A 24,137-nucleotide genomic window follows, 5' to 3' on the forward strand; every position below is an offset into this window, starting at 1 on the left:
GAATATATCAGAGCAGCGTACGCGTAGAAGGCTACGATACGTGCATCCAGCGTGAGGGTAATGATAGCAAGGAGCAGTAGTACAGCATACAAAGGGACTGCGATTGCCATTTTTGAAGACAGAGGCAATTTCACAGTTCCACTCATCGTATACGTCGTGATTGATAGCTTTATCTATTACCAACACAGAGTGAGGTGCTGTGAAAGATGGAAGCGGGCGCCGGTGTGGTACCGCTTTTCTGACATATGCAAGACAGTCTCGGATGATGGAAATTAATGAAAACTGTCTTAGACAGTCTGTGCTCGTGTCTCTGCATCTGATTCGCCCTCTGTGAAGAGTTTGTGTCTCGGTTTATTTGTTGGAGTCATCGAGCCACAAAAGGGCTTCACGCCAAGTATGGGAATTCAAAGTTCCGTTGCTGCAGCGTTCCCGTTCGGAAATATCAGTGTTTGCTAAGTAAGTAGCTGTTCGCCCCACCCATTCTCCGATGCCAACAACTTCTACTGCATATCAATTAACATCTCGTAACTAGGTGGTGCATGTGGCGCTGCTGTCCAGTCAAAATGTGTACTCGTGTTCACGAACCCCGACCTACGCAACGCCATGACGTAGCAACGACGATATTGTGTACGCATACTAATTCTTTTAACATTTAAAGCCAACGCACAGGCCGGATAAACTAACAATCAAAAGCATCGCATTTGCTTAAATCATACTACTTGCAGTCATGTTGCATCAAGCGAATACCAAAAATGTTCCTCACGAACACCAGGTGCATCGCACTGGCTCCTGGCTTCCTTCGGACCACCGCGTGCACAAGAAATGGCTCTCCGGAATCATTGAGCGTGTGGAAAACAACCCAAAGGAGCTCCATCCAGTATTACAGGAGTTTAAAGATTTGATCGAGAATAATACGCGCATCTACATTTTCGTCAACTCCATGTTTGAAGAGGTACCCACCAAGAAGCCCTATAACAATGACCCTACAGGACACAAGCAAGTGCGTGATTATCACCACATGCTGGAGCTTTTCAATCATATTCTCACTACCGCGCCTGAATGGAATGATCATGAGTACTCTGTTGGAGTGGTTGGCACGCCATTCAATGCAATCCTGGACTGGCCCATGGTAAGCATGCTGTCGGACTCCCATAAGAATATCTTACTAATCCCACTTACCCTCCGTCTCTAGGGTACACCATCCGGGTTTGCTTTCTTCCTGGATCCAGAAGTCAATAAGGTGATTAAAAAAGTCTTGAACGCATGGGCCGAATTCCTCGCCTCACCAGCTTCAGCATATGTGCTGGGCAACGACAAGATCGGCTGGCTCAGTGACCACGGTAGCCATGACCTTGAGTTGACGGCAAATGTGGGCCCGACCTCTTACAGCTTCGATGAGCTCTACGAATGCGATCCCACTAAAGAGCACCATGGTTACAAGTCGTGGGATGACTTCTTCACCCGCCGTTTTCGCGAAGACAAACGACCTGTTGCCAGCCCAGATGATGATAGTGTCATCGCCAATGCTTGTGAGTCCAAGCCATACAAAGTCAGCCAGAATATCGCGCAACGGGACCGCTTCTGGATCAAAGGCCAGCCCTACTCTCTCATGGATATGCTGGCCATGGACCCGTTACATGAGCAGTTCATTGGCGGAACCGTGTACCAGGCCTTCCTCTCCGCATTGAGCTATCATCGTTGGCACTCACCGATCAATGGCATAATCAAGAAAGCCTACTTAGTTGAGGGAACTTACTTTTCCGAGCCATTGTTTGAAGGCGTCGGTGATCCTTCTAGCCACGGTGGTATAAGTAGCGATGGCGAGAACATAGCCCAAGGCTATATTACTGCGACCGCTACGCGGGCAATCATATACATCCAAGCCGATAATCCGGACTTGGGTCTCATGTGTTTCATGGGCATTGGTATGACCGAGGTTTCCACCTGCGATATCACGGTCAAGGAGGGCGATCGTGTGCGCAAGGGCGAGGAGATTGGCATGTTCCATTTTGGCGGAAGTACGCACTGCCTTATTTTCAGAAAGGAGGTCAAGTTGGAGGGATTTCCCGATACGCAGAATATCGAGCATAATGTTCCTGTCAGGTCGAAGTTGGCTGTCGTGAAAAAGACTACTTAAGTATAATGGCGCACTTTTATGTAAAATGATTTGAGAATCAGAATAAAAGCCATATCGTAGATTCTCCATCTCGACTCGATTCCTGTTCAGTGTAAATGTATTGCGCATACTGCATAGCTTGAATTTTCTTAACACCATTTTATTCAACTAAGATCTACCTATCTAGCATAGTAACTGTGTTTATTGTGTTACTTGGCTGACTGGGCGTCTGGATACAATTTGCAATAGATTTTCCACCAGTGCTGGCCATCTAGGCAGCTACTCCGTACAACTTGCCAACTCTAACCCTGTGAAGCTCCAGCCCAGTCAAGTCCTCGTAGACCCTAGGCCTTTCTTTGGTAATAAACTGCTTCATCGGCCCAACGTTGACATCGCGGCGGGGCTTGATGAAACAAGCAATCGACTGGCGCTCCGGCAGCATACCCTTCTTTACGTCCTGCATGTCGATGGGAGTAGCGACTTGGTGCAAGCCCGCCTTGAGATAGTCGTTGGTCATGTACTCGAGACTGTTGCTAACATAGACATTGACCTCGGTAGGATGCTCATGCTGGATAGGAATAAACGCATCAGGCTTGTCGCTGAAGCGGTCCTGGACCTCGAGGCCACCGGCGTCATCCTGGAAGAGGAGCGTGATCATGCCGAAGTCAGTGTGAGGCCAGGCGCGGCGGTACTTGCCGGTCGCCAGTTTCTCCGTGGATATTGGGGCGTAGTGATTCATGCGCAGCTCATCGATGATGGGCGATTCCTGGCAGCGGCCCAGGAGCTCGTTCTTCGGAAGACCCAGGCCTTCCTCTAGGAGTGAGAGCACCTTCCAGCCGACCGAGTGGCACTTTTCTAGCAGGTCTTCCATAAATTGTCGGTACCCCGGGATGCTAGACTCCATGGGCCACTTGCTAGGGAATTCGGTATCAGCTCCAGAGCTGTGGTCGAAATGCTCCTTTGAAGGCGTCAGCAATGACTTTTCTAGAGAGAAGAGGGGAATGGGCTTGGCTAACTTTTTCGTCTTCTAAGCCTTCGTTCTGGGTCATATCAAGCTTAGAAGTGTTCTCAGAGCCGACATAGCTCCAACCACGTTGGGGATTAGCGTTACGTTCGTTAGGAATGGCTTCTTTTTCCTTAGCAGGGAGTGCGAAGAACTTCTCGCCCTGTACCGAACGAAGAAGGTCAGTTTCTGATTCAGAAAAGGTAGTGGGAGTTGATCATAAGTACCCATTTAAAAGCTTCCTGGATCTTATCGGCGGAGATAGAAGTGTTAATAAGGCGCATGGCACCGTGCTTTTTGAGTTCCTCGGCAATAGTAGAGGCCAGTTTGGCGCGATCTGCATCGGTGCCGGTGTAAAAGACGGAGAAGTCAACAAGAGGAAGAGGAGACATTTTGTTGGAAGGTAGTTAGATGTTGAATAGATTGAGTGTTAAATGTTTAAAGTGATTGTAGAACTGTGCTGGAGTGATGGTTTACTTGATGGACGAAGGAAGCGAATCTATATAGTGCTTGAGATCGCTGTCATGTCTTCCAGTATCCTCTTCGGAGCCTCCATCGAGGTCGTCTTCGTCTCTCATACGATGTAAGCTTATGCTCCTTTAGTTTCACTGCAATGGACATTCTCTTTCACCGAAGACAATCATCTCATGGCTCACTGTAATGTCACAAGACAAGTGATGCTTAGTCATCACTCACAGCGAATGTGCCTTGGAAGCATCCTTATGATAAGCTACGCTTTCTGCTTGACGAGATTGCAATTACGACCTGCTCAGCTTACAGCAATGTGCAGAGCCTCAGCTTCGGATCGTTCCGGCGCAATGTCAGCTTACTACCGTGTATCCCTCGGTAGAAAGTCAGCTTACCCTCTCCGCACGTGTATTGCGGACACTAAACGTTACATGACGGGCAAGGATACTCAAGCTGGACCCCATGTCCGAAAAGAGGGAGTGGCTTTCCAGTTCATGGTCCCTGTGAGACTGCTATCCAGGAATTCCTAATGGCCCGGCTCAGAATGCCACGCGTCACTCATGACTCAGTTTCCTCAACGTCTCGTTTTTCAATATTACATGAACAGGGCACAGCACTCACGCTAAACAAGGAAGACATGGCCTAGCCAATCTCCACATAGATCCGTTTCTGCAAGACCCAAGGTACATCTTTGTGGGTGTCTTCAAGTACAGGCCTCGCTATGCTGCCCAAAAATTATCGCGAATGAGGATTGGCATTTCCTTACTATGGCAATAGACTGTGACAGAACGAGTTCAATTATGCTCATTATCTCTGGAATTATACATTCGTAGATGTGGCGAGTAAATAAACTCAACACAAAAGATGTACTTTTCATCTATTTGCCACTCACTCAGCTCTGTAATACGCCATTGTGTTACTATGAACGCCCTCCCACATGAACGAGCTCAATTTTCCGAAAGAAACATCGAATTGGTATGATAGAAATCTACTTCTGCAGTCCAGTCCGGCGAAACACATTCTGCTTTGCACCATTCAACAGTGTCTCCCCCTGCAAAAAGTGCAAACTGGAAAGGTATTCCACGCTCTTGCGCAATGCTTGAAGAGTGTTGGCCCTCGTTTCACAGTCATTACCTAATGTATCGTTTTTCAAACGAGGATCGCCAATTTTTCCCTTGCGCTGTTCTACCCATTCCATGACAGGCCAAAGGAGATGTGACGGTCCTTGCCGGGACACATTCGCGTTCACCACCCGAAGCCAGTCTTCAAAATCCATCGGATTGAGTTTCAATCCGGTGCCTTCTGAGACAGCATTCCAGAAATCTCTCACGGGAATACCTTGAGTCATTCTCAGAGCCTTGGATGTGCTGTCGTCGTCGCTTGGATCACCAAGGCATGCCTCGATAATGCGTTCGGCGACCTGGTCTGCACCCGCTAGACAAACTATCGCATCCTGCTCACCATCAACATATGCTCCAGCTTCGCAAACGCCTGCAGTCAGTCGCCAAATGAAATCGTCGGTATTGGAAATACCTTCGGTCGCCGTGCCGATAATAATGCCGGGTTTGACCATATTAATACGTCGGCCAGATGGAGCGCGATCAACGCATCGATCAACCAGGACATCGGCTGCAAACTTAGACTGCGAATAGCCATCTGCAGATGATAGACGCGACCTATTGTTCGCCACTTCCGCTTCAGAAAGATGCATGTCACCGCCGGAGACGTAGGTACAGTGTTGGAGAGGGCCAGGTGCCGTTAACGCGAGCTTCAGGATCTGGAGCGTGCTGAGGACGTTGGTCGCACGAAGTCGCTCATAACTCGAGGACCAATTTACCACAGCCCCGTTATGTATGATGGCAGTGACGGCTTCTGATTCTTGGGTACATGTCCCCTCGAGACGTGCCCATTGATCTGTGGAAAGACCTAGCCTCGGCTGTGCAAGGTCTCCTAACCAAACTTCGATACGACTAGCTAGCACCGGAGACCACCATCCGGCAGTCGTACCGGCTGTCACAATCCGCTCAAGGCCGGTACTGATATCACTGGCTCGAACCAGCACGATGACTTTGGCTACGCTGTCAAGAGCTAGCAGCTGGCGAAGGATTTGTGTGCCAAGGAAACCCGTCGCCCCTGTCAAGAACACCACACTTTTGCTTGTTTGCGATGTCTTCTTGAGAACTGTTTGCTGGGAGGGCTGGACTTGTAGTAGTTCTTTGTTGAGCTCGTCGACTTCTTGTAAAATTTCAGCTGTTCTGGCATCTTCCTCAGACTGCCGTGCAACCTGGCCCCGACTACGCACAATCTCTGCGATGTCCCGAACGCTTAAGTCGATCTTGCGGAAAATCTTGATAGGAAGTTTAAGGCCATAAGGTTTATTGATAGCTCTAACGAACGAGACAATCCTGAGGGAATCGAGGCCTAGGTTTTCCAAAGTAGCATTCTTCCCCTTGAGAGGATGCTCTCCTGTTGACTCTGGGCTACTCAGAATATTGACAAGTATATCGCTAATCTCAAGCGCAACTGTGTCGTCCTCGGGTATCTCGGTCAGAACTCCATTGCTGGAGCCGGAGTCGGTGTACTTGAATAGCTCGCTTGCCGACAGGTTCCTAGCATGCTCTTTGAGTTTCGCACGGTCGAGCTTTCCGTTGGAATTAGTAGGAAGCTTGGCAAGAGGTATGTAAATCCGAGGGATCATAAACTCAGGCAGAGTTTCGACGAGACGAAAGCGGATTTGGGCAATAAGTTCGTTCATCTTCTCATCAGATACAGTGCTCGACCGAAGCATCTCTGAACGTACGCCATTCGTATGTCCGTTCAACTCTTTATCCCCTGAATATTGCAGGAATGCTACCAATCTGGCTCCACTGCCATGTAACTCCACCAGGTCGACGGCCACTTGACTTGACCCACCGAGGGTCTTTCGGATGACCGACTCTACTTCTTCCACTTCGAGCTTCTGCCCTCTTACTTTGACCATTGTGTCTTTTCGTCCGATATACACCATTTTGCCATCGGGTAGATAGCGTACAAGGTCGCCACTCCTATAGAGCTTGGAAGAAGGAGTGGGAGCGTCAAGATTTCGCCTCCATGATGGGGGCTCAATTAAGACTTTGTTCGTCTTCTCGGGGTCTCCGAGATATTCTTTCAAAAGACCGGGGCCTTCATAAAGCATCTCCCCGATTGCACCCAGAGGAGACAAAAGCTCAGGATTGTTGGGGTTCACGATCCAGGAATAGGTGTTGGGCGCGGGCCCGATCGGTACGATGTTGGAGCAAGGACTATTGAATTCGGCTAGGAAAAACGTAGCCGACTCAGCCGGTCCATATGCTGTATGGCGATTGTTAGCAAAACAGCCCTCCTTTGCTTCATTCATTGCATCATCTTCTCAAGAACGAGGTGGAAATGGAAAGAGGTTCATATAATCCTACAAGAGACTTACAGTGAATAACTTTGACGCGATTGTACCAAGCATTGATATCTTCCGGAGTAACGACCTCGCCGCCCATAAGCAAGGTCTTCAAGCTGGGAATATCGTACTGTGCAAACAAGCGAGCAAAAGAGGGAGTAAAATAGGCCCAATTAACAGCCATTCTATTCATGCTCTCTTCAACATTGTTGATTCGCTCTTCGTCCGAGGGAATGCAGATGCGCCCACCAAAGATCAACGGTGCATAGATCTCGATCATGCTGACATCAAAAGTGTAACTTGACCATTGGTAAGTTGACACCCCTTCTTGATTGAGATGCTGCGGAGAGGCATTGGCAAGAATACCAGTAACCAGCGAGTTATGCGTGTGCACTATGCCTTTGGGAGTTCCCGTGCTACCGGAAGTGAAGGCCACCATACACACGTCACTAGGCTGGACGCCCGTTGGCCGGTAGTTGCATTGTCGTTGAACTATTTCAAGATTCGGAACCAGTACACTATGTCCCTCAAAACGGTTTTCGTGCTGAGCCGAAGCAAGGACGACTGGTGTGACCAGCTTTTCAATGATGGAATCGTGACGGGCGCGTGGGTGGCTTGGATCAAGACAGCAGTATGCCGCCCCGGTTTTGAGTACTGCAAGCATGCAAACGATGGCCCAGGTACACTTCTCAAAGCATAAAGCTACCTTTCTACCCGGCTTCAGATCATATGTGTCCATGAGGTATGCTGCAAGGGCGGAAGATCGCTTGTCCAGTTCCAAGTATGACATTTGCCCGTCCCAGGATAGGATAGCTATTGCATCAGGCTTGTGGAGAAAGCCGATTCCAACCATGTTATGGAGCAATTTGTTGGGCGTGTATGTTGAAAACTGGTTCCATTTGGATATCGTTGCTCGGCTTTGCTCTCCGCACATATCTAGGTCTGCGATAACCGTGTCGAGAGAGACAGAAGATATAGATTGAACGACCGCAGCAATAGCATCTGCAAAACCCGTGGCCACGAACTCAGAGACCTGGTCGGGGTTGTAAAGCATGCGCGTTGACAGTGACGTTTCGTTGAAGTATACGAAAAGGCTCTGACTGTCTCTACAGGAAGACATTATTTTTTCTGGATTAGATGTTGTTCTGGTAAAAAGGAGGGTTGCTGTAAGCCTATTGGCGACCGGCTCTTTTTGCAGAGTTACATTTTCCGTGTTGCTGACCAGAATCGGCGCCAGATCATCTTCACACGATCGTTTTGTTTCTTCAATACCGAAAACTGCCCGAACAGATGTGGTAGAGGCAATTTCCGGGAAGTACTGTACTTGTCGGCTCTTACTGATGAGGTAGTTCCTGTTGCTTTCATCATCCTTTGGAAGGGCTTCACCGCAGGTGAACTCAAGCAGATCGAAGTATTGATGAAGTGCTGTTGCGAATGCCAGTTTGAGAACTGATACTGGTGAAACGTTGTTTGTTAAACAGAAGACATCTAGCGTGCTCTGTGAAGGTAGGGAGATGGTAATTGGGGACGGCATGATTGCTCAGATGGTTTTGATCCAGGAAAGAGAACAAGAAATATATTGGAGAGACTTGAGTGCTGCCTTCTACCATGGAAAGTAGAAATGAAAACTGAAGTTGAGGATGGGCACAACAATAATACTAGTATTCGGCACTGGCAATGATCATGCTCCTAATGCCAAGTCCGGCTTTTCCAACGTAACTAACACGGATGCATTCATATCGGGTCATTGCTGAACCAAGTGTGAGATAATTGAAATGCTGATATTGCTTGATGAGTATGAAGCATAACTACAGAATTGCAACTATGACCATAAGCAGTCTGATAGTCGAGTATGTCCCGTTAAAAGCAAAAATCAGCTTATAGCGTCTCCCACGTAGTGCGTGTATGTATTTCCATTTCAACGGGGTAAGCTTACGCTCGTTTCTGCAAGATAAGCTGACACCCGTATCTGCAAGGTCCTGGATCTAACCGCTCAGGCTAGTCGCGCATCGATATCGCACTGGGGTAGCGTCGCATATCGGAAAGGACGGTACAGGGATATAGGAAAACCAATGACAACAATTAGTGAATTATCAACTCTTTGCTTCCTTTTTTGATACTAAACTAAGGACCCAAGATAGTTCTATAACTAGGAATTTGCAAGTTCATTCAATTTTGGCTTATCGATTTCTATACATGAAGAGAAGATGGTGTTTCATAGTAATTTCATGAATATCATGTCCATTTGATGCCTCGGAAGTATTGCCAAGATTGCATTAGCTGCACTTCAGAGGTTGGTGTCTCGTTCAGAATTGCATTAGCATTTATTGTGCGTTCTAGAGCATTGCGGGCATAACATCTTGCATGAAATTTACAGTGGACTTCATTTTCTACCGATACGCGAAAGTGTTTTTTTGCTAACAATATATGTAATCTATGTGAACTAGCCTTATATTCAAGCCTTGAGATATCCTCGTACAACACGATCCAGAGCATCAATGCAGACCTGGATATCCTCAAGTGTATTGTAATGAACCAAGCTGATGCGAAGCACGCCATCGGTGCCCAGTCCAAGAACATCATGCACTGGTCTGAGCGAATAAGCGTTCCCCGCCAAGATACGGCATGGCGACGACTCGTGAATGGCCTTGGCAATCTCCATGGAGGAAACGCCATTGACCGTAAAGGAAACAAGGGATACTCGAAGCTTTGGATCGGAAGACTTCTCGCCATACAGAGTGTACCAGTTCGGGTGGGAGTTAAGGTAGTCAAGCAGAGGCTGGACGATGACTACCTCATGTGCGATGATACCCTCCCAACCGATACGCTTAATGTAGCGTACTACCTCAAGTACGCCATCCTCAAACTCATAGCAACTTGTGCCTAAGCGTACTTTGACGTCAAGAGGTGTGGGATCAATATGGTAATGATTTAAACTCGTCATGTACCGCTGTTGTACGGAGCGACGGGCGTATATCTGTGCAAAATGCGGCCCAAATAACTTGTACCAGCTGAAGAAGTAGAAATCAACGTCCATTGCTTTGACATCGATTGGCCGGTGAGGAGCCCAAGCTACTCCATCAACTGAAAGCATGGCGCCTGGAACTCGGTGGACAACATCTGCGACGGCGCGAATGTCGTGTATGGTACCAAATATGTTTGATACATGACCGCAGCAGACAAGCCTCGTCTTCGGTGAAAGAAGTGGCTTTAGAGTCTCGACGCTGAGCTTAGCAGTGTTGTTGAATCTTCCACCAGGTGGGGACCACCACTTTATTTCGATGCCTAGGGAGCGAGCAAGAGCTACCCATGATGTAACGCCAGACTCGTGGCACAATGTTGAAACGATCATTTCCGAATCGGAATTGAGTAGCGGCCTCAAAGAAGAAGTCAAGTTACGAATAAGGCCACTGGTGGAGGGTCCGAAAGCTGGTGTCGTTAGAATTGAAATTAGAAGGAAAGAATATCCCTGTGTTGCTGGTTATGACATACCAATTTCGTCGGGTTCAGCGTTCATGAATGCCGATAGTTCTTCGTACTTTGATTTTCGCTCTTTGACCTGGAGCGCACTCATTGTATCACCGCCAATAAAGTCAAGTTGATAGGCTGACATTGCGTTTGCGATGCTGGATCCATGATTAGTATCAACTTCATCCTCCACGGTTATACTTTCTTCACTGAGGAACAAGCGAATGAAACTTACGCCTTGACAGCGCCATCATACACCAGGCTACCGGTGGCATTGTTGAGCGGGATCTTTTCTCCGCGCAAAGCTGGAAAGTGTTGTCGAATGCTCTCAACATCGTAGGGAATTGTTGCATATTCCATGCTATGATTGCCATTTTGCTTGGGGAGAACGACAGTCATGTTGGGGAAGAGTTCTTTCAGATAGCCTGAAAATCAAGTAGAAATATCTGTATATGGCTATCATATGCCCAGCATTCATGTGGATTATATATAGAGGTCTAATGTTATCAGAATGTGAAGATGATTTAGTGCGCAGGCGGCCAATTGTCAACCCCAATGAAGCCTGCGATGGAATCTGCCTGAGCAGAAGCATACGCCACCCGTCATCACCTGGCGCTAGGGCAGACGATTGAGTGATGGCTGCCCTCTCTGAAACTACCCTAGCAACATAAGCTGACCCCAAAGAGCTGATTTTATGGGGAGCCATGTCAGCTGACCTTTTAGCAAGTGTTAAGTAATGCGCAATTCCATGCTTGAATATCTTTGCAAGGACATAGGCAATTGTTAGATCGCCTGCAAGCTCCATTTGGATGGATATCATGATTTATTAGTAGGCAGACCACCTTCGTCTTTCCTTCGCGTTCTTCCCTTTGGCGCACCTCGGCATCGCAGCTTACCCTCACATCATTAATATACTTAATGCGGGGCCTCGCTAGGCTCGCAAGCCCCTCACCGATTCGGCCCTTGTCTTGGCGCACTACAAAAGCAACACCCTCCATCGAACAGCTCTTGTGTAGTTCTTAGCATTCCAGCCTACTATGAAAATGGGGGTCACTACGTGTACCGAAACAGAATACCCTCTGGAACCTCTTCCAGTAGACTCACAAGTACAATCTGCAACTGCGCTTGATACAACACCCACCAGCCCACTGGCCGAAGCAGAAGCTGGCGATGACGAAATTATCGGAAAAAAGCGACCAAAGACAGTAGCTGTAGTGACAGTTTGCGCTACTGGATTGAACGCGATACTGTCTAGCCTTGTCATCATCACCTTTCCGAAAATAGCGTCTGATTTACGATTAGGGCCTGAACTCCTGACATGGTATGTAATTCCTTCGTGACAGCATCTTCGTACTCACAAAATTTGAGGCCAATATCCGTGTACGCTCTGACCTGTGGCTGTACACTCCTTTTGCTTGGATCCATAGCCGATATCGTTGGAAGTAGACCAATGTATCTGACTGGCATGGTGCTTCAGACTGCTTTGATTCTTGGCTGTGGTCTTGCGCAAAGCGCGGCGCAAATTATTACCTTCCGCGGCCTCGGCGGTATTGCTTCGTCGTTCCTCCTCCCCACATGTGTAAGCATTGTTTCTGAAACTTTTCCATATGGCAAAGACAGAAACATGGCATTTGCTTTACTTAGCGGGTCTCAGCCCGTCGGATTTGCTATAGGCCTATTGCTTGGTGGTGTGTTTCCAGACTGGAGATGGGGTTTTCACTTTGCTGCCATCGTCAGCGGTATCGCTGGTGCTCTGGCTTTCTGGGCAATCCCTCGCAAGAAGCCGAAGAAAAGGGCTGATCTATGGGTCCACTTGAAGTACAAGATTGATTGGGTTGGGATCGCGATTGGGAGCGCCTGTGTTGGTTTGCTTTCGTACGCGTTTACGTAAGTATGCCATAATTTCTACTAAAGTGACTGCTAACCCTATAGAACCATAACGGATCATACATATTACATCAAGAAGCCTGGCACAATCACAGCTTTTGCACTTTCCGCGGTGTTAGCCCCAGTATTCGTACTCTGGGTGGGTCGCCAGGAACGACTTGGAAAACCGGCAGTGATTCCAAACTCACTCTGGCATAATCGCCTGTTCTCATGCATCTGCCTTGGCCTGTTTCTGACATGGGGAGCTCTGACCAGCTGTGACTCCTACCAGAGTCTGTTTTTTCAAAACGTCCAGCATCATTCTGCTTTGCAGACTGCTTTACGCTTTTTACCTGGCGTAGTCTCTGCCGCGCTCAGTAATCTGGCTGTAGGATTTCTTGCCCATAAAGTTCACATTGGTTGGGCGATATCAGGTGGCATGCTGCTGTCGTCTGTGGGTATGCTTCTCATGGCCATTATACAGCCTGAATGGTCGTATTGGGTCTGTGCATTTTTTGCGGTCATCCTCAGCCCCATTGGCGGAGATGCCCTCTTCGCGGTATCGAACTTGGTACTTACATCATGTTTCCCCAAACAGATGCAGGGGCTCGCGGGTGGCGTACTCAACACAATCACACAACTCGCGAAAACGGTAGCATTAGCAACAGCCGGCACTTTAGCAGGCAGCGTGACGTCTCAGACCCATGAAGCGTCAAAAACATCCCCTGCAGCTCTCATGGAGGGTTACAGAGCCGCCTTCTGGTACTTTTTCGCCATGACTTGCGCTACCATTGTACTCTTCATCTGGGGACTCAGAGGTATTGGCAAGATTATGGCGAAGAAGGAGTAAACAAGATTGACAAAACTCGAATAGACAATATGCAAATTCCAACCTGATCAATTCGGATTGCAGAAACTTTCTGTGTGGTTTTGAATCTCGTGTAAACTCAAGTCATATACAGAGACGGAAAGTGAAATGCAAAGTTATTACAGAAATGTCTCACCCACAGTACGAAATGGATGACTGCGTCTCTCGTTGGAAAGACAAGAGATTCTTGCAAGTATTAACCTGAGTGGAGGGCTGTGTACTTTTCTCGTGGTTTGATGCGTTGGTGACACCGCATATCAGATAGTTTATCTTCGCTTATAGCTCCGGATCCTTGCGATTTCAAACTATGAGTTCTTACGCACAGTGAGGCAATTACGTTTTTGGGATGCTGAGCCGTGAATGTGGTACAGGCTATTCCATTACACTGCTAGAGTAATCAATAGTTACAGCCTCTATCTTGATCAAAACGCGGCTTTAGTTGCAGTTTGATTATCAATGACGTGTCAAACCCCTCTCGGTTAATACATCCAAACCGCTTTATATCCCAGAGTGTATTAGTTTTTATGCTGCTTGCAACCGTTGGCGGAACACTCTTCTACTATTGGCCCCCTATGGCCGGCAAGGGTTTAGTCCGCCGTTTTATTTAATTCCACAATATCTCATTGCCGGAGACAACCGAAAAGGGGTAAGCACTAACCGGAATTTCGCTTTCGGTAAGATCTTCGTTTCCTCTGGAGCGGAAACAGCGGTATACTTTGATGAGACGTGTTGAGGCAATACGAGGTCAGATGTTCTAGATGACCAAAATCCTTCGTCAGCTGGCTAGTTGCCCTCAACAGCATTCACACGTTTAACTCAGCGCATGAGTGGAATGGTGATCATTCGGTGGGGCTAATTGAGTAAGCATTTCATTGATAAGCTTGATTTCGGTGGGCATGTATTGAGCAACAGGGGCCATATGGCAATTGTTTATTTTCTCAAATTCCTCCATCCAATTCCGGGGTACAATATTTACAGGCTCAGTACAGAGATCGCCGATTGCCGAATTTAATGCCCGCACCCAGCAAGAGAAAGTTGCGAATACGATACGGCAATGCAATGTCTCATGACTCTGACCAATCGGGTCGTGGAAGGTATGTGCATTCGCCATAAGCTTACAGAAAACGTGCTCTGCACTGGAACTACCGGGTGGGCTTGAGCGATCATTTGCATCGCATGTATCTAGTCTTACGATGTAGTCGCACCAATGACAACTCGCATGAAGTCCACATGTAGCCAGGTTTGTAGACTAGAGGGCTATGGCTGTTCTGTCACCATCAAAGCCTCGGCATGTTGCGCTTACATATGCGGTAAAAGTCCCACGAATTCATGCTGCTCGGTAAAGCCATTAGATGCAGCTATTTGACCTGCAGTCTGGTCTAGGGACCTAGGTGGTAGTCCGTGTGGTCCAGACCGAGGTCTCAAAATATTGATTGTTCGTGTTTCGTTTGATGCTGCGTACACAGGATACTGTACCTTTCATGTATGCACAAAAAACAAAGATTTCAGTCAGAGCTCAAGACCTAGGAGCCAGTGCGATACAGCTAAAACGAAGATCTTCTCCTCCTCCCTCTGTATTCAGCTTGATGATTCTCTTGATGCCAAGTTCAAGTGCTCGTGGACTGAGAACATCCTCGTCATCTGCAAGGCTTCCTCTGTCCAGAGGCCCATTTCTTGACCCCTCAAGTTCCCAGAGTTTTCCACCACTCTTAACGAAGCTCACAAAATGACCGCCATCGCGCTCAACTGCCGGGCTCGCATAGCTGTCCCCAATCTGCTCGACCGACTTGTGTGCTCGTTCAAATGACTCGCTGTTGTACAGCAACTCGGCACGCTTTTCAGTATCCAATGGTATGGCAAGGCTTCGTATGGCTGCAAGATCTGAATCAGGTCTGATGTAGCTGACAGCAGGACCGTTGATCACACTATGAAGCAGGCCAATCGAGCCACAGGCGTGACCTATGGTCTGCTTGAACCAAATGACTGGCTCGTCAGGCCCAGAGCCGGTGTAAAGATCCTTGCTAGCGTCTTCGGCCTTACGACTTCGATCCCAGGCCGGCGTGAGTGGAATGATGACCAGCAGAGCCAGGGCAGGCCGAGGGATATGCGCGATGAGTTCCGGTTCATCCAGTGAATAGACGTCGTAGAACTCGAGATCGGAAGATAGCCCCAAGGTTGCCGCCAATTGGTTCATAACATCAGGGTTGTTTTCTGCGGTTGGGCATCAGTTTCTGATCGAAGACAAGTGGTATGTGAGAATTTAGATGGCTTACCGAGCATTACCCATGTCTTTTGCTCCATTTTTGCGAACTGTCAGACGGATGAATGTGAAGAACCCCAACTGTTGGTACGAAGGATTTGGCTTCTTGACTTCCGGGGACGCACACACTATAATATCGAGTCGCGAGCGGATAGTTCAAATGCGTGTTCATGTGGGTGCACTTTGGGATCGCCCAACCCCGCCTTTGCGGAGACCAATCGGTAACCTGATTATTGTGGGTTTGCCCATCAGCATATACGATGTCCAGGGTCATGATTCGTGGACGGGTCCGTCCCGTAAAGCGGCTTGAGGCTCACACCCGTTCCAAATCGCCCTCCGCGAAGGCCGTTGAGTGATATTAGCCCTGCTTCCAGACCGTGTTCATCTATGCTATTATTCAGATCGGGTCTGGTAGTCCTGTGTCGTTTTACACATCCACTACACTATGATGCCTTTACGCGAAGAGGCTTACTGTTGATTATATTCCATGACTGCTTTCTCTTGCGTCGATGGCATGGCCTGAAACCCCTTTGTATGGTCAGGGTGACGGCCCAGCAAGTATTTTCTTTTTCCTTTTCTTCCAACTTCAATTCATCTTCAGCCTAACTGCTCCTTCCTATTAGTGACTACCGTGTTTCATCTTCTTGGTCTTAGTTTCGTGCCTAGGCCTTAAAAGGATAATAATGCCGTGAGGCCACAAGCACAACGACGCAAAGTCTTCCCTCGCGCCTCCTAAAATAAACAAACCGGGCGCGTACGGAAACCGAGGGAATTACTAGAATCACACCTAGTAGTCTCAAGTAAAGCTGTGACTACACAGTTCGACCAAGTCTATTAAGATGTCTGCAACTTTTGTAAGTGCCAAGCACCCTTTTCGCGATCTTCGTCAAAACAGAGCGCGCGGACTTACTGATACTGGCCTGGAGTTTCGGTCCTTACAACGGGGATTTTCAGCCGCGTAACGTGACTGTATGGAGAGTTGCATGAAATTACATATAAGCCCATGCTAGACATGCAACTCTTTTTGTTGAGGTGGCGCTTCAGGGATTAAGAGATTCTGTGCGTTGCATAGTAACCCACTGTATCGCGACTGGCAGGATCAGGACGCTGATCTCAGTCCCACCGCTATGCAAAAAAAAAATATGCAAGAAAAGTGATGTGGATCTTCTGCTATCGTGTGCCACAACGATTGGTTCTCATTGCACTACAGTGTCTCACGCGGGCTTAAACACTTGATTACTTTGGTGGTGGTCACCAGCTCCTCGAAAGAAACCGAACAGTGCTAGCCCCCCACAAGTACAGTTAGAGGTACTGTCCAATCTCTGATGAAGTGGTGTAGGTGTAGAGGAAACCACTCGACCCTCAAGAACTCCACTCGGACGATCGCACCAAGTCGCGGACGATGAGACATGATCTGCGCTGTACCCCACGTTTATTTTCATAGCCATGCCATAGGTTTTCCTGATCTGTATTCGGGCTTCTATCAAACCTGCATCGGGGCTCACGGGGGGAAGGCCGGCTCTTCCACGCAGGATCGCTAAGTGGTCCATGTCTCCGATACACTGAAATCTCGGGCTTGGTCTGGGGCTTCTTTATAGACCATAAGACGGAGCAATCCGTCGAGTATGTATACCGCATTGCGGCAGCATACGCGTACTAGCAGCCATTGAGACGTGAACGCCGGCCACATACGCGAGAACTTGCATTAGTGCCGTTAGATCCAGGTGATGGGCTACGGGCCGAAGGTTACAGTACTACCGGTAGCGCTACCGGGGAAGATGGCCGGAAAGCTAGCCCATCTGCAGTTATCCCTGTTGAATGTGCATGCCAGCGTACGGGAGCCCACTGCCTGTATACACCCAAAAGTGCCCTGAGCATCTTTAGGCGTGAGAGTTATATTGGCCATGGAAAGCCCGTAGTAGCTGGAATGGAAGGCCCTGTACACCTATAGTGGATACAATAATACATGGTGTAACGGCAGGAAGCCATTCGGAGATGATCCGCAGTGCCATCATGCACATATGCAGCGGCCGAGCATGACTCGACGTGGTGCATTCACCATAATTATAGCTGTGATGTACTTCAAACTGGTGATGGCCAGCTCACAGCAATACACTAGAAGCAGACGGTATGTATAAGCCCGTAGAAAGCCAGCAAAAGCTTTACTAAGCCAATGCAGCAATTCAGTAGAACATGCAATTCTGAAATCCGTATGGCTCTCAGGCACTGAGCTTGTTGTAATTGGGCCGTGATGCCGATGACATCACCGCTCTCACATAGGTCGTGACCTTAAAGAAAATACGACAAGGCTTTCTTTGACGAGTAATTCTACTGCTTCGTATGCCGCTTCTAGTGTGCTGAGGACGGTCGATCTGACTAACTATGATGGCTATGCGACATGTGGCTTCGTGTCAGCATGTGAACATAAAAACATTTATTGTTTCGGCCAATACGGCCGAGGATGGTGATGACATCGCCGTGTAAGATTTGCTTTGTGTGAGTTGTGGCGAAGGCGAGGAGACGACAAGAGATACCTCTATTTTTTAGGCCAACAGCCTCAGCTCTCATCTTGGGAGATGACAGTCACCAGTAGCTCTTCGGTTCAGCCACTGCAAAATCCTGACGGCTTCTTCTGTATCGACCGTATTAACTCTTTTGGTTGGAAAAGCAATATTATACGCTGGTCGATCTGTCACACTGTCGTTATAGTTGCCTTGCTTTTTTATCCCCGCTTCTAGAGGTGTTTGGATGGAGCGCGTGTGGTAAGCTCGTAACTTAATACAGCCCTGGTGTGATTCTGAATCGCTTGCCAGCAGGGCCACATGAATACGCTGTTGCATCACACTTGCGATCGATGCAGTTCTACTAGATTCTGCATAAACTTACCTGTGTATGTTCCAGGATATACGTTGGGCTGTATCGCATATCTTTACTTACAAAGAATGCTGACATGGCAGTTTGAAGAGACCGTTTCCAGCGAACTGTAAATTGTACTCCCTCGTCCATTTTTGCAGTGCGACCTGAAACACTACATTAAAGAAAGGCCCCGCTCCCGACTTTTTGGCTATGATGTTGCTCGTCGAAGTTATAGTCCTGCAGCACCGAGTCAGCAATACTCAACCGATCTTACTAAAAGATTTGGTATCCACTCCACTACCTACCAGCTATACTACACACCCTGCCAATCGAATCTAGTCATGCGTCGCACGCAAAGAGTACAGCGTTGTTATTCATGTTGGGTCTGTTTTTGTCCGAGTACCGAGATGCCGCCCCGCCTCCAACGAGAAGGTTGTAGCAATATGCCACGTTACAATCGTGGCCTGCTAGTGAGCGATTTATGCGCTGAAGAGAAGAGCAATTCGGAACAGTGGTGGATACCGCAATGAGATATTACTGTACGAAGCCTTTGACTTCAAATCCAGCCAGCTAAGGCAGGGATATAGCGTGCGGGGCGCGGACGGGTCGGGCGGGACGCGTGTTGTGGGGAAATGGGCGATTTGTTGCTATGGGAAAGCCGATCGGTGGTACTGCGGACTTTCTGTGTACGGTCCGGTTTCCACTTGCAGCATATTCCTTTTCCCCTTAGACACCATGAGGCTCGTCCGAGCTTGTACCGGAAACTAGCATGTTTAAAGGATAGGTTTCCATTGAATGGGAGGAAACTGCCCGCGACTTCAAACCAATCTTCCAAAACCCACTCGCATAGAAACGAGCGTTCTTAAACAACCAGCATCGAGTCATTGTAGACGCCAGTGTATCCTTGATCCTTACAATTCTCTATTATAGAGCTCAATATACACATATCTTATCAATGTCAACAGAACAGACTGGTAGGCGGCCGTCAGTCAGTGATGACAATGACTGGAGGGGAATTACCGATGCTGCAGAGAGGCGGCGGGCTCAGAACAGAATTGCTCAGCGCAACTACCGTGCGTATTTCTTTATTATCTATGATCTTCTGTCGTTTAACGTGATACCAGGACGAAACATCAAACTCCGACAGCAGCAACTGGACGAAATCAATAAGGCGCTTGCATCTTGCTCGCAAGACTCAATACAACAACAAGCTCTCCAAATGCAATCGGCTATTTCCAATGCATCTCCAAGTAACTCATCATCGGAAGGCTCACTCGAAAACATGACTGCGGCTTCGCAAGGCTCGACTACCTTCAATAATTGTTGGCCCGATATGCTAGGGACCTCATATTTCCCGGACCTTTCGCTAAATTCTGAGGACCTCGACGCTTTCTCTCTGATATGTTCAACACAAGAGAGTAAGTAATGCAGCGGCTCAATACGTTGGAGAACCAGGTTGTCTGACACACAATGGACAGATTTAGACAATGATTTGAACTCGGCTGTATGTGAGGCCCTTGTCCGTACTGTATGCAACATGGACTGATATTTTCTTTGGCCAGAATCCTTTGCTCGCGCAACCAGCAATATCACCTAATTCTACACCACTCAATGCGCTTCAAAAGGCGATTAGCAGAGGCCAAATTAACGTCGCAAAACTTCTGGCCGAGAATGGTGCTAACGTCTACGTCATCGATGACAATGGAAACAGCATATTACATCTGGCCGTCCAGTCAGGAAGTTCAGCATTAGTTCTATTCGCACTAAGGAACAACATTAATGTTAACGACATTAATATGCTAGGGATGACGGCTTTGCATGTCGCCATTGAACGTGGGGATTTGGATATAATCAAACTTTTACTCGGCGCCGGTGCGGACACGGAACTCAAATCATGATATATGCTAGCTCGGCATGTGTCATGTTTGTCCTACCAAGCGATTGGGCCGATTCAAATGCTGCTAGCATGACATGTTGAAGAAAAAAGCGCGGATTTCTTACGGGACATGACAGTGGCTGTGAGCTAAGAATAGCGTTGGAGTGGCTGGAACTAGCTGTACCACGTATTTATAGCCAACGGGCATAGATACATGGTTACATTGCTGGATTTCATTGCATCATATCTTGGAAATACGATCCGAAACACGCCACAGCCAAGCGCCAGATCCACACATGCAACATCAAAACTTATTATGGATCACTAGGTTTATGGGAATCGGACAGGGCTTTTACTTTGGAGATATGGGAATTAGAAATCTGGAATAAGGACTAGGATCGCTGGCCTTTGGTAAAACATGTTGTGGCATGAATGGGGGGTGTTGCAGGGCAGAAGGAAGATGGGAAACAGGGCTTCACCAGGCATCGGTAGATAGGCAGAAAAATGGAATTCGTAGCTGAAACAAGACTTTCAACGTGGGAGTTGGTTGCTTTGATCTCACTCCGATAGCTATCTGAAATCTACTTGACCCGAAAGGATAACTCGTGAGCTCTGCTACTTACACGACGACAGTAAGTATGCACAATACCTTGCACAGAATTCCGTTCACAATTTGATCCAACAGCAAAAAATTTACAATGCCGACATGAAACTAGTAGGAGATATCAACTTTTATGAAAAAAGAATGATAAAAAAAACGAAATACCAGACTACACTCATGTCACAACTGCGAAGAGCGAGTCTCCCCCGACGGGCACTAGTCTCTTGGCACATATTTTCCGCCGCGGCGGCGCTAACACCTTCACCACCTTCACCACCACGCACCTCGCCCGGCATCGCCCACCTATCTCGCGGGCACCCACCGGCCACCATCCACCGCCTCCCATCGAAAGAGAGAGAAGAAAAAAGGAACAATCAGCCGAAATGCTGCTATCCCGCGCATTAGCGCTACCCCTCCGCCGCGCGCTCTCCGCGCGCCAAACCCTCCAACGCACCCGCACGCAGCACATGCACACACCCACATGCGGGTGTGTGCGGCCCACGCTGCTCTCTCCACGCTTCGCCTCGCAGCGGCCCCCGCTTATCAGAGAATTGGTGTCTGGCTTCCAAGGGCTGGGCGTTAGCGTCAGCAGCAGCAGCAGCGGTGCCAGCAGGATGCAAACGCGGGGGATGAAAGTGCGGAGTTCGGTCAAGAAACTGTGTGATGGGTGCAAGAGCGTGCGGCGGAAGAAGGGCAGATATGTGTATATTATTTGCTCCAAGAATCCAAAGCATAAGCAGAGGTGAGTTTTTTTTTGGTTATGCACATAGGTGCGGGAATGGGTAGTGGTGAGATGTGCTAATGGGTTGTGTAGGCAAGGATAAAAAAGCGAAATCGTCAATGCTGGGGTGGGTGGGCGAAGGATGAAGGATAAAGGGAAGAGGGGATATGAGCAATGACTGGGGGGAGTATGCGAATAGACGAGAAGAAGCTGTACGATATGTATGCGCAAGAAGCACTACAGGGCGTTCTTTTTTTTTTGAGACGGCATCGTAATAACATGATTGCACCACTCAAATACCACATGCAAACAAGCACCCTGGAATTTCAGTCTGGCTGAACTAACTCATTCATCCCAGCAAATTATAACTATGCTTTATATACATCATTACTTCGTAACGCAATTACCTCCCATGAACAGACCGTAACTCCCCCAGCTTACATACTCCCACCACTTCTCTCTCCCCCAATAATCCCTGCCATTTTCAACAATTCCCTATCCATATCCTTATCGCCCGTCCCCAGATTGATCCTCCTCCTAGCCTCAGCCTCTCTCTCCTGCCACGCCCACTCCCTCCTCTGCTGCTCCGCGACGTCGTCACCGCCACAGCCCCAAACCTCGAGGCTCTCAATCTCAAACCGATCCTGCCAGTCTTTTGATTTCCTGCCTGGAAGCCTCGACGGGTGGAATGAGCCCCCGCCCTCAGCCATGTGCGTGAAGATAGCGAATTCCAGCGCATCGTCGAGATGCAGCGACACGGCGCCCGGTCGAAACACGGCGTGCGAAGAGTACGACGAAGAAGCGGATTGAGCGGGGATGGGGGTCCCAAGGCCAATGCCCGCGGGGTGCGTGGGCGACTTGTTGAAGTACACGTAGTCTGAGCTGTATGCCGATGCGGTGAAGACATCGTGTGTGGGCGAGAGCTGGAAGAGCTGGGTTGAAGAGTCGCCGAAGCACGTCTTGCCTGTGTGTTTCCACTGCGAGGAGATGTAAGCGCCGTAGATGAGCGTCTGGTTAGGCGAGGCAGCAGTGATGCTATCGCCATGGCGCCTGGGCGGCAGCATATCTTGTAATGCGCGTTCGCGTGTGCTGGACGGAGTCACAGGCAACAGACGGCCTTTTACGAGCAGAATCGTGGGCGCGCGCCAGTTGAAGACTTGTTTCTCGAACGAGCCCATGCTGAATCCGTGCGTGTTGCCGCTGTATAGAGGCCGCAGTCGTCGGAAAAGATTACTGCCTTTGATGAAAAATGACAACTGACTTAACGTAGTCAAGTTGAGGATCTCGCCCGAATCCCGCAAGACTGGCTCTAGTTCCACTTTCGGCGGCGGTATAACAGGTTTGGTCTCTTGGGTGGGCGACGCAGCCCCAGATTTGCGCTTGGAGAGGTCGAAATCCTTTGCAAAAAGGAAGTGCTCAAACAGCGGGTTGAGACCGTTGAACAGATATGGCAGCGAAGTGGAAACAACCGTGTCGAAAGTGCGATACGTAACGCCCGGGTGATTCTCAACGCCAAAAGACGCCAGTATGACATGCGCCGCCTGTCGCAGCTCGGCAACTCTTTCATCTGACAAATCCGGGGCCAGTGTCGCGAGGCTCTGCTGCGCATCAATCGGCGCAATCAGCAGCAACAGCTCCACGAGCTTGAGAAAGTTATCTGTCGGAATAATCGAGTGATGCACGTTTGCCTGCTCCCCATGCTTGAACACGTCAATCGCGTCCATCGACTCCAGCGCAGCCAGCACCAGCTCGTCATCCTCGTCATCCTCATCGCTGTCCTGCTCCCCTTCGTCAGGCGCATCAATCGCAAATCCCAGATTTCCACCCCGTTTCTTCTTTTCCTCCTCTTCTCTCGCCATCTCCTTCTCTCTCTCCTCAACGCTCGACCGAATCCCCTTGTCGTAAATCGCCAGGCTGCGATAAATCTCCCGCAGCCAAATCTCCCTCCCCCTCTTCTTCACCACAGCTCCATACCGCTCCGTCAGGATAGTCACCACCTTGAGCAGCGCATTGTGCGTCAGTATCGCCGGCGCCTGGCTCGGCAGCGGAAAAGCGCCTAGGTAGCTTGCCATCTGGAAGACGACGGAGCCCACGCCTAGCACGTCAGGCAGCTCCAGGAACCGACATAGTGTTGCTTCGCTCCAGTAGTGCACCCCAGATTGCGTGTCGGCCAGTGAGCGGAACACAGAGTGGAAGCAGTAGAGTTCAAGTGGCGTGAAGCATTTTTGCGCGAATCGCTCGGCGATGGTGTGTGAGAGCTGCTCTGTGTATGCAGTGTTGGTACACGGTCTTGGAGAAAGCGTCGTTTTGTGTACATACCCAGTGTCAACCGAGGCGCCTCATGCGACTCTCCTTGACCCATTCTCACAGTTCACATGTAGTATGTGGCGCGTTGTCGCAGTGCTATCATGGTAGCGTGGTGTATTATTATTATTATTATTATTATTCTAGTTTAACGTCCTTTTTCAGCCCGAAGGGCTATATAAGACGTGTAGGGTTCTTAGGCCTACAAGTATCTAAGTAGGTTGTTTCTAGCTACAATATTTAGGAGGGGTTTTAACTAGATGAAGGTGAGGCTCGTAGCCTATTGGTTGGTAGGTAGGGGGGGGGAGGATAGGGTGGGGG

The 24,137-nt window shown here is 48.7% G+C and overlaps 9 protein-coding genes across 9 annotated transcripts; 4 read left to right on the plus strand and 5 right to left on the minus strand.

Moving 5' to 3' along the window:
- Positions 1 to 727: 727 nt before the first annotated feature.
- SETTUDRAFT_35314 (uncharacterized protein) lies at positions 728 to 2,137 on the plus strand (the record flags this gene model as incomplete). Its single annotated transcript, XM_008032484.1, has 2 exons — positions 728 to 1,129; positions 1,193 to 2,137. The coding sequence occupies 2 exons, from the start codon at positions 728 to 730 to the stop codon at positions 2,135 to 2,137; spliced, it is 1,347 nt and encodes a 448-aa protein (XP_008030675.1).
- Positions 2,138 to 2,387: 250 nt separating this feature from the next.
- Positions 2,388 to 3,511, minus strand: SETTUDRAFT_143031 (uncharacterized protein; the record flags this gene model as incomplete). Its single annotated transcript, XM_008032744.1, has 3 exons — positions 2,388 to 3,074; positions 3,133 to 3,282; positions 3,347 to 3,511. 3 exons carry the CDS (start codon positions 3,509 to 3,511, stop codon positions 2,388 to 2,390), a joined length of 1,002 nt encoding a protein of 333 aa, XP_008030935.1.
- Positions 3,512 to 4,575: 1,064 nt separating this feature from the next.
- SETTUDRAFT_99043 (uncharacterized protein) lies at positions 4,576 to 7,930 on the minus strand (the record flags this gene model as incomplete). Its single annotated transcript, XM_008032745.1, has 2 exons — positions 4,576 to 6,917; positions 7,030 to 7,930. The coding sequence occupies 2 exons, from the start codon at positions 7,928 to 7,930 to the stop codon at positions 4,576 to 4,578; spliced, it is 3,243 nt and encodes a 1,080-aa protein (XP_008030936.1).
- Positions 7,931 to 9,451: 1,521 nt separating this feature from the next.
- Positions 9,452 to 10,824, minus strand: SETTUDRAFT_98546 (uncharacterized protein; the record flags this gene model as incomplete). Its single annotated transcript, XM_008032746.1, has 3 exons — positions 9,452 to 10,425; positions 10,489 to 10,622; positions 10,700 to 10,824. 3 exons carry the CDS (start codon positions 10,822 to 10,824, stop codon positions 9,452 to 9,454), a joined length of 1,233 nt encoding a protein of 410 aa, XP_008030937.1.
- A 683-nt stretch (positions 10,825 to 11,507) lies between these two features.
- Positions 11,508 to 13,180, plus strand: SETTUDRAFT_99249 (uncharacterized protein; the record flags this gene model as incomplete). The annotated part of the gene is made up of 3 exons (XM_008032747.1): positions 11,508 to 11,785; positions 11,833 to 12,351; positions 12,397 to 13,180. The coding sequence occupies 3 exons, from the start codon at positions 11,508 to 11,510 to the stop codon at positions 13,178 to 13,180; spliced, it is 1,581 nt and encodes a 526-aa protein (XP_008030938.1).
- Positions 13,181 to 14,714: 1,534 nt separating this feature from the next.
- On the minus strand, positions 14,715 to 15,499 carry SETTUDRAFT_35319 (uncharacterized protein; the record flags this gene model as incomplete). The annotated part of the gene is made up of 2 exons (XM_008032485.1): positions 14,715 to 15,409; positions 15,472 to 15,499. The coding sequence occupies 2 exons, from the start codon at positions 15,497 to 15,499 to the stop codon at positions 14,715 to 14,717; spliced, it is 723 nt and encodes a 240-aa protein (XP_008030676.1).
- A 3,770-nt stretch (positions 15,500 to 19,269) lies between these two features.
- On the plus strand, positions 19,270 to 20,212 carry SETTUDRAFT_35321 (uncharacterized protein; the record flags this gene model as incomplete). Its single annotated transcript, XM_008032486.1, has 4 exons — positions 19,270 to 19,387; positions 19,439 to 19,732; positions 19,793 to 19,818; positions 19,877 to 20,212. The coding sequence occupies 4 exons, from the start codon at positions 19,270 to 19,272 to the stop codon at positions 20,210 to 20,212; spliced, it is 774 nt and encodes a 257-aa protein (XP_008030677.1).
- Positions 20,213 to 21,079: 867 nt separating this feature from the next.
- Positions 21,080 to 21,809, plus strand: SETTUDRAFT_165949 (uncharacterized protein). Its single transcript, XM_008032748.1, has 2 exons — positions 21,080 to 21,533; positions 21,606 to 21,809. The coding sequence occupies exons 1-2, from the start codon at positions 21,175 to 21,177 to the stop codon at positions 21,613 to 21,615; spliced, it is 369 nt and encodes a 122-aa protein (XP_008030939.1). The 5' UTR covers positions 21,080 to 21,174; the 3' UTR covers positions 21,616 to 21,809.
- A 126-nt stretch (positions 21,810 to 21,935) lies between these two features.
- Positions 21,936 to 23,874, minus strand: SETTUDRAFT_143035 (uncharacterized protein; the record flags this gene model as incomplete). Its single annotated transcript, XM_008032749.1, has 2 exons — positions 21,936 to 23,775; positions 23,832 to 23,874. The coding sequence occupies 2 exons, from the start codon at positions 23,872 to 23,874 to the stop codon at positions 21,950 to 21,952; spliced, it is 1,869 nt and encodes a 622-aa protein (XP_008030940.1). The 3' UTR covers positions 21,936 to 21,949.
- Between the last annotated feature and the right edge of the window lie 263 nt (positions 23,875 to 24,137).

The sequence above is a fragment of the Exserohilum turcica genome, assembly GCF_000359705.1.
Source record: "Exserohilum turcica Et28A unplaced genomic scaffold SETTUscaffold_8, whole genome shotgun sequence".
Classification (NCBI taxonomy): Eukaryota; Fungi; Ascomycota; class Dothideomycetes; order Pleosporales; family Pleosporaceae; genus Exserohilum; species Exserohilum turcicum.

Coding starts and splice junctions, on each gene's coding strand:
- SETTUDRAFT_165949 (XM_008032748.1), top strand. CDS start 21,175: ATGCTGCTATCCCGCGCATTAGCGCTACCCCTCCGCCGCGCGCTCTCC.